Below are 15,548 nucleotides of genomic sequence, written 5' to 3'. Positions count from 1 at the left end.
AGAAAAGATTGGTAAAATTGCTTCCCATTTAGCCATCTTGTGTATCATTGTGAATGGTAAATCGATGAGTATGTGGAAATTATCACTTTTGAATTGTTGTAACTTATGTGGTCTTGATTGCATAATTTGGAGAAATTTTCAATTTTAGGAAATTATTTATAAAAGAAAAATCTACTCTCATCTTGTATATCAAAAGATAGTATCTATACAAGTAAACCCTTTAGTTAACTATTGCTAATAGCGAACCGTTTTTCAATGCCTTTAGTAGAATATAGGGTCCAAGAGTTTTTTTGTTAAGAAATAAAAAATATCTTCTTTTTTTCAAACCAAGAGATTGTTTTGTATGATTAGTGCTACATATTTGAAATTAATCCACTGAGTTTTGTATTAAACAAAATCGTTTTTATTACATAACAGCAACAATGTTTTACTTCTAGGTGAAAACTTCTCCTTCGTGAATTCTGCATTATAAATGGGAACTTAACATTCTCTCTCGTCATTAATTTATAAATGATTTGTACAGCAATTAACTGGTCATTAAAGATTGTTTCCCTTGCAAGTTATTCCCCTTCCTTCCCTTTTCCCAAGTCATGATCATATCGTTTTGTAATGCAATAAATTTTATTATCTTTTATGTTTGTCTTATAAAATTGTATTTGCTATGTTTCTGTTAGTGTAAACTGTAAAAGTATTTTATGTGTTTGGTTTTATAGCAATTGTTTATAGTTTAGAATGTAGTTTATGCAACGAACTTGCAAAGCATCTAGAAACTAAGTGATGGGAACTTTTGAAATCAAGATATGGTGCATGCTGAGAATTTATTGATCAACATATCAATATTTGCGCATCTAAACATTACAAAATTTGACTGAAATATTTAATATCTTTTCTTAGCATTAAAGTCAATAAAATACTGACAGAATTTTAAGATATGTTGTCCCAGCACATTAATTAGATAAAACAGATTTATAACTAGGATGGTGGGGTCTAAGATCCGTATCTGGGGAATTTTGAAAATTGTCACTTCATCATCATTCGCCGACTTTGATGTTTTTATTTATTTAATATCCTCGTTATTAAAATTGAAAATAGAAATATCATGAAATTTTACATTTTGTTTTCCGAAAGTTCCTCATTTTCCTGTAATATACCTTTCAGAAATCAGTGATGGAAATTTATATTTCTCTTTGAAAAAAATACTTACAAGGTTCAGTTAAGATAAAGACATATTTCAAATAGAAAGATTTTTAGTTAGAATTCTACAACTTGAAAAATTAAAAAAAATATTTGTTACTCAAATTTTATTTATATACGTATGTAGATATATTTCAACATATAAAAACGTTTGGAAAATGATTCTTTCTGCATACAGCAAGCAAATATTGATGATTAACATGTAATCGTTGGATCGTCGACTTCACTTTTGATAGGTTAATCTAGCATAGAAATAGTTCCTGATGGGCAGATACAATCATTTGTAAATTAAGAAGTCCTTGGATTGCAATTATAATAGAGACTTTCAGTATCGCATAGTTGACCAAAACAGTGTCAATTGATCTGAATTAGTTAATAGAGACCGTCTATATTGTATTTATAATTGCATTTTGTTAGTGTTATGAATTGCACATTTAGTTTAAGTGATATGTTTGCTTTTAGCTCTTTTAGCATGGCAAGTTTCGATCATTAAAACTAAAATTTTGATACTACTTCAATGTTTCTTGGCTAAATAGTTTAGAATGTATTTATTTCAATGCTTTATACTGTTTCCAATATGTTTGAAAGCTTGTGAATTATTTTCCTCATCCCAATATCATTTGACAATAATTTGATTCGACAACTGAGGACATAATAGATTTCATAGCAAAGTTACTGTTGAAATATATGTGAGACCGAATATTGTTTTAATGGCGATTAGACGCTTTTGATAAATGAAGTCAAATAATATTTTTGTCGGCAATAATATTGCATTTATAAAATAAAAATTGTTGCTTTTCATATGAAAGATGTTTTAATATCCAGATATTTAATATTCATTTCATGTTTAATTTTATGCATAATTATTCTACATATATACATATGCATTTATACATTTATAACTTACACAAAATATTTTGTTTTCAATATGTTTTCTCCTATCATGTTTAGTTTGACAAGAAGAATTAAAATCAAATTGTAAACTCAATTTAAAAATGGAAAGAAAAATCATATCATTATTAGAAAGAAGAAAATTATTATTGAAAGGAAGGTGCTTTCATCTCTAAATTCATAACATTTTATAATTTTTAAGATGGATGTGAAATTGTCAGAAAAAGTGTTTTGATTATAATTTTATTTCATTATTCGTTTGTTTTGCAGAAAATGACAACTTTAACAATAGAGAATATTTGTTTATCTACATGTAGGTGGACATTCATCTTTTGTCATCATTCATCTATGAAGAGTTATTTAATATCATCACTGACGCTTGGTTTTGATATTTGCAGCCATTTCGGGATGCCAGCGAGATAACGGTGGCTGCCAACACACTTGTCAGGATGGTTACGATGGCAACCACTACTGTAGTTGTCGAAGCGGATACATCATTAATTCAGATGGGAAAACATGTGACAGTAAGAAAATCAAAATTCATTCTTTTATGGATGATTTCTTGCATATTAAAGTGAATAGTCGGGCAAAGAAAAACAGTCTAAATGCGTTCATTGGCCTTCCAAAAGTTCTCACATATTAATACGACGGTCAAGTTCTGCTTAGATTCCCAGTTCTGACCATTAAAGTAAAGAAAAGTTGAAAGCATTGAAAGCGAGGCTGCGTGGAAAGGTAACCACGGACATAGTGAGCCGGGAGGACGTTTTAGAATTTCCATACTTTAAATAAATTTCTTCGTACGCAAACAGATTTTGACGAGATATTTTATTTTTCTATTTCATAAGAAATTCTACTGGATACACTCACACCATTTTTACCGACTTTAGGCATCCTTGCCCGACTGTTCACTTTAATGTCGAGTAATTGTTTTTTTATCCTTAATATTAGTTTTTGTTTATTATGTTTTGAATGTTGCAGAAAAAAACAAACACTCAACCTGTTTAATTTGAGTCTGGTACCTTATAGATATCTTCGATGCTGTTACATATGTATCGTCCTTATTATTATCTCTCCTTTCATTTTTTATATATATTTTGCTGTCTAAAAGTAGTATATCTGGGTCATGTATATGTATCCTATCCTACAGTGAAAGATCCTTGCCGTGATAGAAATGGGGACTGTGAACAGAAATGTTTGAATGAGAGAGGACGGGCCTTGTGCAGATGTTTCGAAGGATACAAACTTTCTCAAAATGGAAGAGACTGTATTGGTAGGTTGAAATCAAAGTGTGTTTCCATTACAGAAAATATTACAAATTGATGAAAATATTTATAAGATTTATATGAAAACACTAGATTGATACGAAAACAACACAATATTTACATTCATTCACAAGCAGCAAGTAAGTGAATGTTTCATATATTTTCCATAAGACATAAAGTAAATTCTGAACACGGAATTTAAATTTTCAAAAAACCCATGAAATTAAAAAAACAACAACATTGTTTTGAAGTTATAACGTTTTTACGTATGTTTCAGACATGGATGAATGTGAAGAAAATAATGGTGGATGTACACAAGCCTGCATCAACACTCAGGGATCGTTTACCTGTACCTGTACCCCGGGATACCAGCTTGGCGTCGACGGCCGCTCCTGTTACAGTAAGTATCCAGTCCTTTTACACGTAATCTATCATGAAGTTCTACAAGCAGAAAAAATACCATTTTGATTTGGGCGATGAATATTTTAAGGCTTGATATTGTAAAACATTCTTTTAAACAGCTATATTCAACGTTCATTTATTTGGAGAGCTAGTTGTGAGTCAACATAATTAGGTTAACAAATAAACAGTAAATAATCGAATCTCTTTTAAAGAAACAAAACTCATGCTCATTTGGTAGCTTGACCAAAAATATCCAAAAACTTTTATATTGAAGAATATGAAATAATATTTTAATGTTCATTTAGTGTTCTAGAAATAAACGAAATGCTTATTTGTTGAACGGAAAAAGTTTACAAATAAATGAAATGATTATTTGTCGACTAGAAAGTCTCACCTATGTATAAGACTTCCATTTACATGGAAGATGATAACAACTATGACATATTCTCAAGCTTTCAGCAAATTTTGTTATTAAAGATGTAGGGGGGACGAAACAAAGGAGATAATTATAACTATTATAATTATTACAGATAACTGTAATATAACTGTAATGTAAGATTACCATCTGAATATATAATCTGTCATCAGTATTTGTATTGGACTCGAGCATACATGATACATGGCTAAAGTGCAAATTGCGGGTAGGGTTAGGGTTATGGATTTTGGGTAACCGGACTTAATAGATCGATTGTTAGGGTAAAAAGTTATAAGTATATATGAAGTATTGGTAGATAGTGATGCCATTCTTGCTATGATTTCTCTGTCTTTTTTCCTGTTTCCATTTTAACCATTGCTCCTAATGAAGGTGCCTCATGTGTGTACGGTAGGTATCCCTGTATTAACCCGTTACACGTCTGATACCCCCGTCACTCCTCCCTCCTTCTTCTTTGTCCCTCTCGATGCGTCTATCCATCGTCTCCTACAACGACTTTGACATTTTCTCAAATTTTTATCTTGAGTAGATGGGTAGGTTTGTAGTTTTTGCGAAGAAATTTGCGAAATTGTGTCATGTAGTTTACTATTTCAGAAGGTAATCCAGGTGTTTTTTTCTAGTTTAAACAATGCATGTTCGCATGCCTACATTGCATCGTAAATTATTGATGTATCTAAGTTGTCAATTTATTTATAGCTATTTTATAAATATAATACATTAATGTCATTAGGAAGATTGTGAAAGGTCTTTTGATACAGAATTTCCTTACAAAGATAATTGGCGGTATAATTTGTAATTTCAAATTGAATAAGAGAATTTTTGTAATTTTATTAATTATCTTACATTACCTCTGAAAAACTTGATATATAGTCACTTGCTTACTAGTTAATTCATTTCAGTGTACTGTAAATTCTGTATGGTCGAAAAATCTTACAAAAAAAGCCTTCAACTGAATAATTTCCCAGAAACAAAGGCGAATGTATTTGTGTGGATAACGCCATTGTTAAATACATAAATATGTCTATCCATTAAAGTTTACAGTAAAACACGGTTATAACGAATCGCCGGGGACAAACAAAATTGCTTTGTTATAAACATTTTTCTTTATATAATATGAAAAAACCTTTTAAAATAATTTTGACAAAACACGAACATTTCTTTGTTAATGTCATTACGTCCATGTAGTTATGTTCGTTATAACCGTATTTTGCTGTTAAATTATCAATAATTGCTACACATTGTTTTCAGGTACGTGTATATGTTTTGTCTATAAGATTTTTTATAAGTTTTTTTTTCTTGAAAGCGATATGTTGTTTCTTGACTTTTAGGTCTGTGTGATAGATTTGCTTTTATGTTTGATCTATTTACTGTAAACCAACTTCGCTTTTAATTCTTAACGAGTTTTTTTTACCGCAATTTCATTTCGTGATCTATATTCTTACATTTATCAGAACAATTTTGTGACAAATTTTTTTTTTTTGCGGTATCGAATAGCTAGTGAAATACAAGAAATTAAATAACCCGCGAAAATGAGTTGATTTACAGTAATTTGACTGACCTTTTAATGACGTGTGAGTAGTTTTTACTTTTCTACAACACTTCACTTTTTTATATATTATATATTATCTTGATGTGTTTCTGCTGTAAAATGTTATTTAATAAGACATAATGTGAATCATCTAACGATCGGTTTAAAGTAAATGTAATTCAGTTTTACTGTGAATCAAATGAGAATTGAATAATAAATCAGATAACGTTTTTAACATACTTCTGCATCAAAGTATTTGTATGTATTCTGCTTTAAATTCATTACGAAATATGTTTAAATGCTATTCACTTCTCAAAGTTAAAATTTGGTATTGTAAAAAAAATATACACTGTGTGTTGGTATATGACATAGAACGCTTGTTTTAAAGATAAATGAACATGTATCATTGTCAAAACAGTGGTTAACTATATCAGTATATTAAGTTACATGCCAAGTTATATTATTGTCTAATAATTCTGGTTCATACATATATTTGTATCGTTGCATGTTAGAAACTATTCTTGAATTGATGTATCATGTTTATTGATTGGTAAACAACTGAAGATTAGAAAGAAAGGCGCAAAGTTAAACTGCTGCATGCAAACGACATCCTACATATATGTATGTGTATTTAGTCATATAAACTATACTCATTGTCTGCAACGTTCTTGACTGTAATTGATATGGGTATGTTTATTATTAAACTTAACTTAAGCTTTTAATATTAGTACTTTATGGTTTAGATTCTCATTTTAATTGATAAGATGGACAGGATATGTAGAGATCATATCAGATCCATCCTGGAATCATATTGATGTACATTCTATAACGTTACATTTTCTATATTTCCGCAAATTTATATTAATTTTAAATCATAACTCTCGTTCTCAGGTGCTTTATCTTTGTTTTTGTGATATAGATCGGCGATATTTAGTCATTATATTTTTATGTTAGACTATTTCTAAACATTACTACGATGTATGATATGCATTCTTCTTTTTGTTAGCACAGTGAATGTCTTTCAAAACATTGAAAAGCATTACGAAAAGTTCTCCTCTCTTTAATGCAGTGAGGCATTATAGAAATTTTAGTTTGGTGGAAAATGTTGTAACAGTAGATTAGATAATATGAATAATGGTTTGGTTACAAATTTGTTAAACATGTATAATAGTTATCTACATGATAATTCGCGAATGGGTGAATTGTTATACACCCTTGTAATTTTTTTGATTGATGTGTGTATTTGACCAACGTAAATGCGTTTTAATGTACAAAATTAATATCTTTCTCTTATGTAGTAAAACTTTTTCACATTCAGCGTATATGTAGTGAAACTCTTATATATGCTGATATATCTTATTTTAATTTTGAAAGTGTAATTTGTACATGTATATTTTGATCAACAAACATGTTTATTGATCTATTGACATAAGTCTGAAAAAAGAAAAATATCCATATTTACTCCAAGACGTAAAACGCTTGTTTTTTTTAAACTGTTGCAGAATTTAGTTGATATATGTACATGCATACTACTGTGTTGTGTAATTAGATTTCCGTTTATAATTATTGATTAACATGTCATTTTGCGTTGTGCTCTTGGCGTTTCCACCAATCAGAGGTTCGGAAAGCTAACCAGGTCACAGGTCAAGGTAATTAGGCCATACTTATACATCTTTGTATTTTCGTTTGTGTTGTTTTTGTGTTGTCACATACGTTCAAAATTGTTGTTTTCTTATTTTACACACGGTTTGTATAGATATATCCTGTTGATGTAGACATTAGATATATTACAGTTTATTGTCTTATTATGTCAGTGACATGAATATAGGAGCCAGTTTCAGCAATAACCTGTGCTTTTTTTAAAGATAACGAATACATTTTTTATGTTTTTTCCCCTCAAAATGTATCAATATAAACAATAATTATTTTATATGTTAAGATTTTGAAAAAAAAAATCATTTTCTAAAACGGTTATTTGTGATTAGCTAGGTTTGGATGTTCATTTTATACGTTTTTACAAAGGAGCATCATCAGGTCGTAATATATCACTCATTATAAAATTACTGGATGGCACTAATCCATAATTTTGTAAGTTTTGAAATCCAATTTCAAATATGTCATCACTTCACAAATATATACCTTATGACTACATGCATAAATATAACTAAATAATAAATGCAAAGAAGGTCGGTAAAATGGAGGTTAAATGCTGGTACAGTATTTTCTTTTTGGAACTAAAAGAAATAGGAAGACAATATTTTATATAACTTCTGAAATTATACAAAAATATACGACAATATCTTGACGACCTGAAGACGTTCCAATATTGAGAACCCCTCTATACATTATTGAGCACTCTTTGTTTTTCTTTATTTAGTTTTCATCCATACTGGAAATTGTGTTTACTGTAAGGCATTTCACCAGGCCATGAACTGTTGTCCTTGTTGCATTTATTGTGTATATGAATGCCTTGGAACCTCTCTATACACTCTCGTTTTACATGTAATAAGCCTGTTTCAACCTCAATTACAATTTCACGCTACATTTAACGAACCATCAGAACTTATATAGACTGCATTGCATTCCAAAAGAAGTGTAGTTTTTTCTTCACACTAACTTCTTTAGACTGACTAAAAATGAACATGTTGATATTTGTATTTGTTTGATATTCAGAAATTTGAGTCGACGTGGTATTTTTTCAAAGTTAGATAAATTATGATACATGTACATGTATTGGAAATTCAAAACGATACTTGTTTTGCATAAAAAAAAGATCGAGTATATCTTAGAGTAGAGTTCATCTGGTTATGGAAGGTTATTTTATTTGATAAATTTAAAAATTTGAAAACCAGTGTTAGTAGTTACCAAAACACGTATAATGAATGCAGGCATATCAATATGTAAAATGCAAATACCAAAATTTGACAAAACATCAAGTGAAAACAATGCCAAAACTTTGCCACTGAAAATTAGCCTTTGCAGCTGACGGAAAATCCAGATTTAGAGGGGTTTCAATATACATGTAACATATTATGTTCTGAGTTTTTACTATAGTTCATTGAGTTTGACTTTACATATCACTTTTCCTTTGATCTATTTTTCCTTTAAAATTGCTTTTATTTTGATGTTAAAATTATGTTTTATCCTTATTATGAAACCAAATGTAAAATATTTTCCTGTTGAAAATGTTGAAAATATTTGATATAAAGAAAATACGTACCAAATGTGATTTTGATATCGGTTTTATTTTCTTTATTATTTTGCATGTAAATTTATATTTAATGGTTAAGTATTTTTTGTTGATATGTTTTATTTTTTCTTTAATGAAAAAGGACATCTTTTTATAAAAAGAATGCTATTGAAGGTTTCAGATGGATATATAAAAACGATTCAAACCAATAAAGGCTATATAACAGCGCGGGAATTCGAAATCAATGCATGTTATGTTAAAAATAACAGATCAGAAAAAAATACTACATTCATGAATGCTTTTTATGTCATTCAAAAACACACAAAAATATATCATAGCCCTGTATTGCTATATAACATATGGCGAGACCATTTATTTTTTAAATTTTATTTCATTAATGATGCTCCATCGCCGACAAAGCATAAATGATATTCATCATTTGAACAATAATTGGTGTTTAATCGTGTATATATGCCGAATTAACACAAAAAATAACATAAAATAATTTATTTCGTCTTTGGTGCATGCGCAATCATTACTTCATTTTTCGGGATGCAATTAATTATTTTTCATATTTTTAACATGAACTAAAATAAGAAGCTAAAACTTTTCAATGGTGGTAGTGGTAATGGTGTTAAGTAAGCAAATTTTGAAACTGAAGAAAAATACTAAATCGTCTGCTCCTGTATTTGATAGTGAAAAAATACCATTTGTCAGCGGTGGAGCATCTTCAAGATTTTTTTTCTGCATGAAATGAGCAAGGCATGCTTTGAATAAATGTATTCCTTAAAAGGGTTCTGGTGTATTTTTTAAAGTTTGTACCGACATCAACCTGTTTATTCAATGATGTTTATATACTATTTACACCGATGATGGCTGTTTACACGTAACCAACAAATTATAGGTGTAAGGTGGCATTATGCATCTGCATACTAAACATGAACTTCAATTTGTATATTCTCATTTTTATATGTATATATTGAATGAAAACTAACACCTACTTTTTGTTTACTAGCGAATTCAGTTTACTAAACCATTTCATATTTATATATTCCAGAAAACTGTGATGTAATTTTCAGCCAGGTAGATCTACAAGCACACATTATTTACAATGTCACAAACATCAAGTTTACCTGGATTTTAAGATGGCGACTGTTTCGTGTTTTATGGATGTATTTCCGTCTGTTTTGGTGTTAATTTGTATTTTTAATCCACCAGGGATTCAGATGGAGGTTGTGGACAGTTGTATGGTCAACAATGGTGGCTGTGCGCATATCTGTCGTCATGGCCCAGGTGGACCAATCTGTAGCTGTCGCCATGGTTACATACTCCAAGCGGACGAAAAGTCCTGTGCGGGTATGGATATTAACACTTACTTGATATTGAATAAGATCACAGTGTTGTGTTATCTTAAGGCTTTCGCAATGGATGCTTCAGATAAACATTTTTATTAACTTTGCTGATTTGGTGCAACCAATGTTTCATCAGGCAAACGCAATAATGAATTTGCATTTAAGAAATGTTATATGATTCAATAATGTAATTAGATAAATTATATCTACCTGCGAAATGTCTAGCGCAGATATGAGCCCCTCCAAAGAATTACGTCTACAATTATTAAACTTTTTTGACTGTAGATGCTAATGAATGTGAACTTGGAGAGGCTTGCTGTGTCCAGCACTGTATCAATAATCCTGGCGGGTATTCCTGCGGATGTCGACCAGGGTTCGAACTTAACAGGGATGCCTGTGCATGCGACGGTAAGTGAAATTTATTAGATGATTTGAATAAAGTACAATTTTATAAATAGAAGCAGATACAATTTACATATACATGTACATTGTATTCATTTAAGTAATGCATTCCCCCCCAAACATATGATATTATATCCTGTTGCCATGAATGCAAAAAACATACTTTGATCCTCACATTAGCAACTTAAGTTGTATAATGTATATCACAATTCACAGATAGACCCTACCTTAATCATATGCAATGAGTCTGTAGGAAATTACCCAAGTATATTTGATTGAATCATTCGCAAAGTAAGACTAAACACTAAGCAATTTTACAATCCTTAATTAAGAAAACGAATCAAAGTATATTCCAACCTTACAACGCAATATATATTTTTAAAATAAATAACAACCTCTTTAATGTTTAAGTACGAAACTCGGTGGTAAATTACATGCTTACATTGAGTAATGCAATTTTTTATCAAAATAGATTTTTCACTACTCATATTTTTCATCCTTTTTGTACTTTTGCTCTGCATGTGATATTGTCTAAATATACCCCGTCACTTGACACATTTTTGTCCCTTTTCTCTTCTATCCTTCACCGGGTACTCCTTGCAAATCACCCCTTCTGCCATGTATGCAAAGAGGCACATGGGCATGATCAATATTTTATTGTTATTTCTTTGAATAAACTTTGGATGTGAGTTTTTGACTTTGCATCATTATACATTGAAGCGACAATGTGAAACCTTGAAATTGCAATATTTGTGAGCAAGAAAACAATAAATGACTAATAAAATAATTCAATAAATAACAAATTAAATGATTTTGTTGACAAATTCTAAGGAGATATTTGATGAAGTCACGACCATTTGAACTGATTCTCATTTTTTTTAAATTAACATAATGTTAGGATATTTGATGCCAATGACAAAGTTTCACATTTATGAATTTTCCTACGATTGTAATGACATGTTGTGTTTGTATCTGGCATCGGCACTGAGAGTGATCTCCCTTTGTTGTTGTGTTTTTTTCACGTTGTTGGTAAATGTCTTGTCACTCCATAGATATTCAAGAATGTTTAAATGACAATGGAGGGTGTGAACAGAGATGCGTCAACTCCGAGGGATCATACGCATGTGTATGTCTGCCCGGCTACCGACTCGCTCTCGACGGCCATCGCTGTCTTGGTAAGGTCAAGTGAAAAATGGACATGGAATTAGAAAGCATTCATTTTGTAGATGTTGCTAAAATTGCTTAAAATGTAAAGGTTTTCAAATTACAATAAGAAATATATTATAAAATAAGACAAATGTATTTACTTCAAGGTAAATGTTACAATAACGGAAACAAAGTAGAAAATTACTAGGTAAACAAAACTTTCATCATTTCATATAAATAAAAGACATAAATATATAATATGTTTTAATATAATATCTACTTTCATTAAATAATGTCTTAAATGGGTCATTGCAAACGAAAAAAGAAAATTCATACTGAATATCTAGGTTTTCTTTGCAAGCTTTTAAAATATTTTAAAAGAACAAAATGCTATCATTTGACATTAAGTAGCTAGTATGTAGTAGTATAATGTGCATGTAGATATTGATCTTAATATTTATATATAATATGCTTGATTTTCAGCGTAGTTAGATGTAATATTCAATACTTCATGTTCTTTATAAAATGTATCTTTTATTTTTTATCTTTAAGCCTTGTAGCATTTGTTTTCAGTTATCAATATGAGAAATAGATATATAGAAATATATTGTATACCACGTTCCGTATATGTCTTCTTTTTTAATTGAATATATTTCTGCAGGTCGCATTACTCATCAGAAGATAATATGTTCCTTTAAGTGGTTTCCACAAAATGGAATTGATGACTATAGTTGATATAAAAACTTGTGTTAGGAAAATAAACATGGTCATGCAATTATCTATCTAATGGTATACATGATACATTTTTAGTTTAAAATAATTTCTCTTATTATTATGTTAGCTTCTTATAGCGTCGTTTTACAGTCAACTTAGAAAATATTCTCTCATTTCTCCCATACATTATCAAGCAATATAATAGGTTTACATATGATATAATAGAGTTAACAAACTGGTTACTATCAACGATAAAGGTGTCTTATTACTGAAGTCACCATAAATTATCTTACCTGCAGTCGCCAGCTAAATTTTCATATCACGTTCTGTCTGTCTGTGGATTTCGTTTTTATCTTCCATTTTAATTTTATCTCATATCCTGTCTGATAATGGCTCAATCTAGCATATCCTTTCTGGTATGTACTGTAAAAACACACAAACGTGAAATGACACATTTTACACATTCAGTTCCAACTTTCATCAATTGACAGTTATTCCTGTAAAAGAAAAGATAAATTTAATATCAAGTATAGTAAACTGATGAACTTACATAAAAAAATAATAATTACCGCAAATATACATGTATATTTCCAATTAGGACGTTTTAATTGTCCTTTTAGACAGGATATGTTTTATGTTTCTTTTGCTATTTAGTGGTTGATTATTGGTGTTGTGGTTCAATTTTCAGTGGATTTCTCTACGGATCGTTTTCGTACCCCATCCCCACCTCTCCCACCACAGAGAGGCCCTTTGAAGGGTGATCAGCCCTTCTCACGTTATATACGTTACCAGACCACCACAATACCAGTACCAATTATTCCAGTACAAGATGGAGATTTGCATTTGTCTCATGAACTTCCAGAACCTGAAATACAATTTGGTATGTCATGTATGTTAAACCACAGCATCGTTTGTTACTTATATTTTTGTCGTTCATTTTTTCTGGTGAGAATGAACAACAACAAAAATAACCTTAAGCTCTGTCTTTCATTCACATTCGATTGATGACTTGACAGACTTATATTGGTCACTGGGGAATGTTTTAGATTTTAAATATTTGTAAATGATATTAATTTTCTGTATTTATTTTTCTCTGTAAGCTTTCAATGGATCGTATCCAGGTGAGACAGAACTGTAGTTTTCATTGTGATATCTCGTTTCATTTTCAAGCTAAACCATAAAAGAACAATTACAGAAACGTTTCATTTTTCTTATCAACTTACAACATATTCTAGAAATGTGAATTTGCTAAATCAAAATATTTTAGTAGCAATTTTCCCTATTTATACAGAACTGATACCTACATTTTAGATTATCATCAAACAGAAATTTATATCTGATTTTGATTTATGTTAGAATGTATACCTGGGACCTTCGGACCAGACTGTATGTACTCGTGTCAGGATTGTGTTAACGGTGGGTCGTGTAACGATCGTCAGGACGAGTGTATCTGTCGACCTGGCTGGCACGGGGTGCTCTGCAATCACACCTGTCCTGAGGTATACTAAATAAGAAATATGTTCAGGATTTATGTAACTCTTTGTCCCGTCTACATAACAATTTCCTCTCGTTCTCTTGGAGCATTATAATACATGCATAACTTCGTCAGTTTGTCCACAATTATTTTTTGTTTAATATTAACGATTAATAATAACAAGATTAAGATCTATGACTATTAATGTTTTTCTCAGATGTGGTCTCATGAACTTCCAGATGTCTGTTTGCCGAATATAGACATCCTAAATATATTTTCTGAAATTGGAAATGCTTCTTTGCTGATCTGTATCTTATTTATTTACTACCTGATATATATCCAATCAGTGTCTATAACAACGTATCTATTTAAACAGGGTTTCTATGGTGATAACTGTAACAGCATATGTGATTGTCAAAATGGAGGCACATGTGATCCTGAAACTGGCCGATGTATATGTCCACCAGCCGTTGGGGGCCGGAAGTGTGAAGATGGTTGTCCACGTGGTTTTTATGGCGCGAACTGCAACATCACATGTCCATACCAATGTTCAAGTGGTCACTGTAACCGGCTTCTTTACTACTGTCATTGTGATCTTGGCAAATTCGGTCAGAACTGTCAACTGGATTGTCCAACTTTTACCTTCGGATCCAACTGTATAAATGAATGTGACTGTAATATCAACAACACCAAAACTTGTGATGCAAGGGTAAGTAAAGGGTAATGATGCGTGTCCATCATGATTTCTGCTCCTGCTTAGCGCTTAGCAAACGGGGAGTGGGACGACTGGTTCGCCCATTGTCAGTATAATGTGACCGGGTGAGGTGTGTTGTTTGGTGTCTTCGGCAGCATGCTTCAGTGATATAGCACTATAAAAATTGCAACAGTTCACTTTTCAAGCAGACACAACATGAATATACCACAGTCTCCTTAAACACGCACCTCGCACAACATACACGCAAACACGCTGCATACATGGGAGGCCGTCCTTACATGACCACAGCTGTTAAAAGGACGTTAATCAATCAAACAAACAAACAAAATATACTAATGACCTTTGAGTATTACTACAAGAGACACCTTTTGTGTAGTGCAATACAGGTTACACATATATTTATAACATCATATACATAATAACAAATTCAGGTTTTACACAGAAAAAACAACAAACCATAAAAGAAAAACAAAAGAAATAAAACGATATGTTTTATTATTTGAAAAAAAAATGTTTGAAAATGTCATTGCAATTAATTTTTACTTTTAAATTTTGATATGATGACAATTGCTTTCTTTATCAGACCGGGAAATGTACGTGCCAGCCAGGGTTCTACGGCGAAAGGTGTGAGATGCCGTGCACAGAAGATTTCTATGGTTCTGGGTGTTTACAGCGGTGTAACTGTCGTAAACAGATGGTATGTGACCCAGTGGACGGTGTGTGTCGTCATAACTGTCTGGCGGGAAAAACTGGAGAGGACTGTGAAGAAAGTAAGACTTGTGATGTAACTTGGAGTGTTTCTGTTTTGTTGTTGAATTCCAATGTGTATGCTATCTTTCTTGAAG

The 15,548-nt window shown here is 31.0% G+C and overlaps 1 protein-coding gene across 7 annotated transcripts in view; it reads left to right on the top strand.

Annotated features, from left to right (window-relative positions):
• The window catches only part of LOC138318080 (multiple epidermal growth factor-like domains protein 6), a 163,694-nt gene that overhangs the window by 131,785 nt on the left and 16,361 nt on the right, over window positions 1-15,548 (top strand). For all 7 annotated transcript variants that reach the window (XR_011207837.1, XM_069260205.1, XM_069260214.1 and 4 more), the window contains 10 exons: window positions 2,484-2,609; window positions 3,233-3,355; window positions 3,625-3,747; window positions 10,119-10,256; window positions 10,538-10,660; window positions 11,707-11,829; window positions 13,203-13,394; window positions 13,871-14,013; window positions 14,365-14,697; window positions 15,287-15,473. Coding sequence is in view for 6 of the 7 variants with exons in the window: in XM_069260205.1 (XP_069116306.1) it covers window positions 2,484-2,609; window positions 3,233-3,355; window positions 3,625-3,747; window positions 10,119-10,256; window positions 10,538-10,660; window positions 11,707-11,829; window positions 13,203-13,394; window positions 13,871-14,013; window positions 14,365-14,697; window positions 15,287-15,473 (1,611 nt within the window). In the remaining variant the exon portion in view is untranslated. The remainder of the gene's footprint in view (window positions 1-2,483; window positions 2,610-3,232; window positions 3,356-3,624; window positions 3,748-10,118; window positions 10,257-10,537; window positions 10,661-11,706; window positions 11,830-13,202; window positions 13,395-13,870; window positions 14,014-14,364; window positions 14,698-15,286; window positions 15,474-15,548) is intronic.

This window comes from Argopecten irradians, chromosome 1, assembly GCF_041381155.1.
Source record: "Argopecten irradians isolate NY chromosome 1, Ai_NY, whole genome shotgun sequence".
Taxonomy (NCBI): Eukaryota; Metazoa; Mollusca; class Bivalvia; order Pectinida; family Pectinidae; genus Argopecten; species Argopecten irradians.
This window is presented reverse-complemented; position numbering and strand designations above follow the sequence as displayed.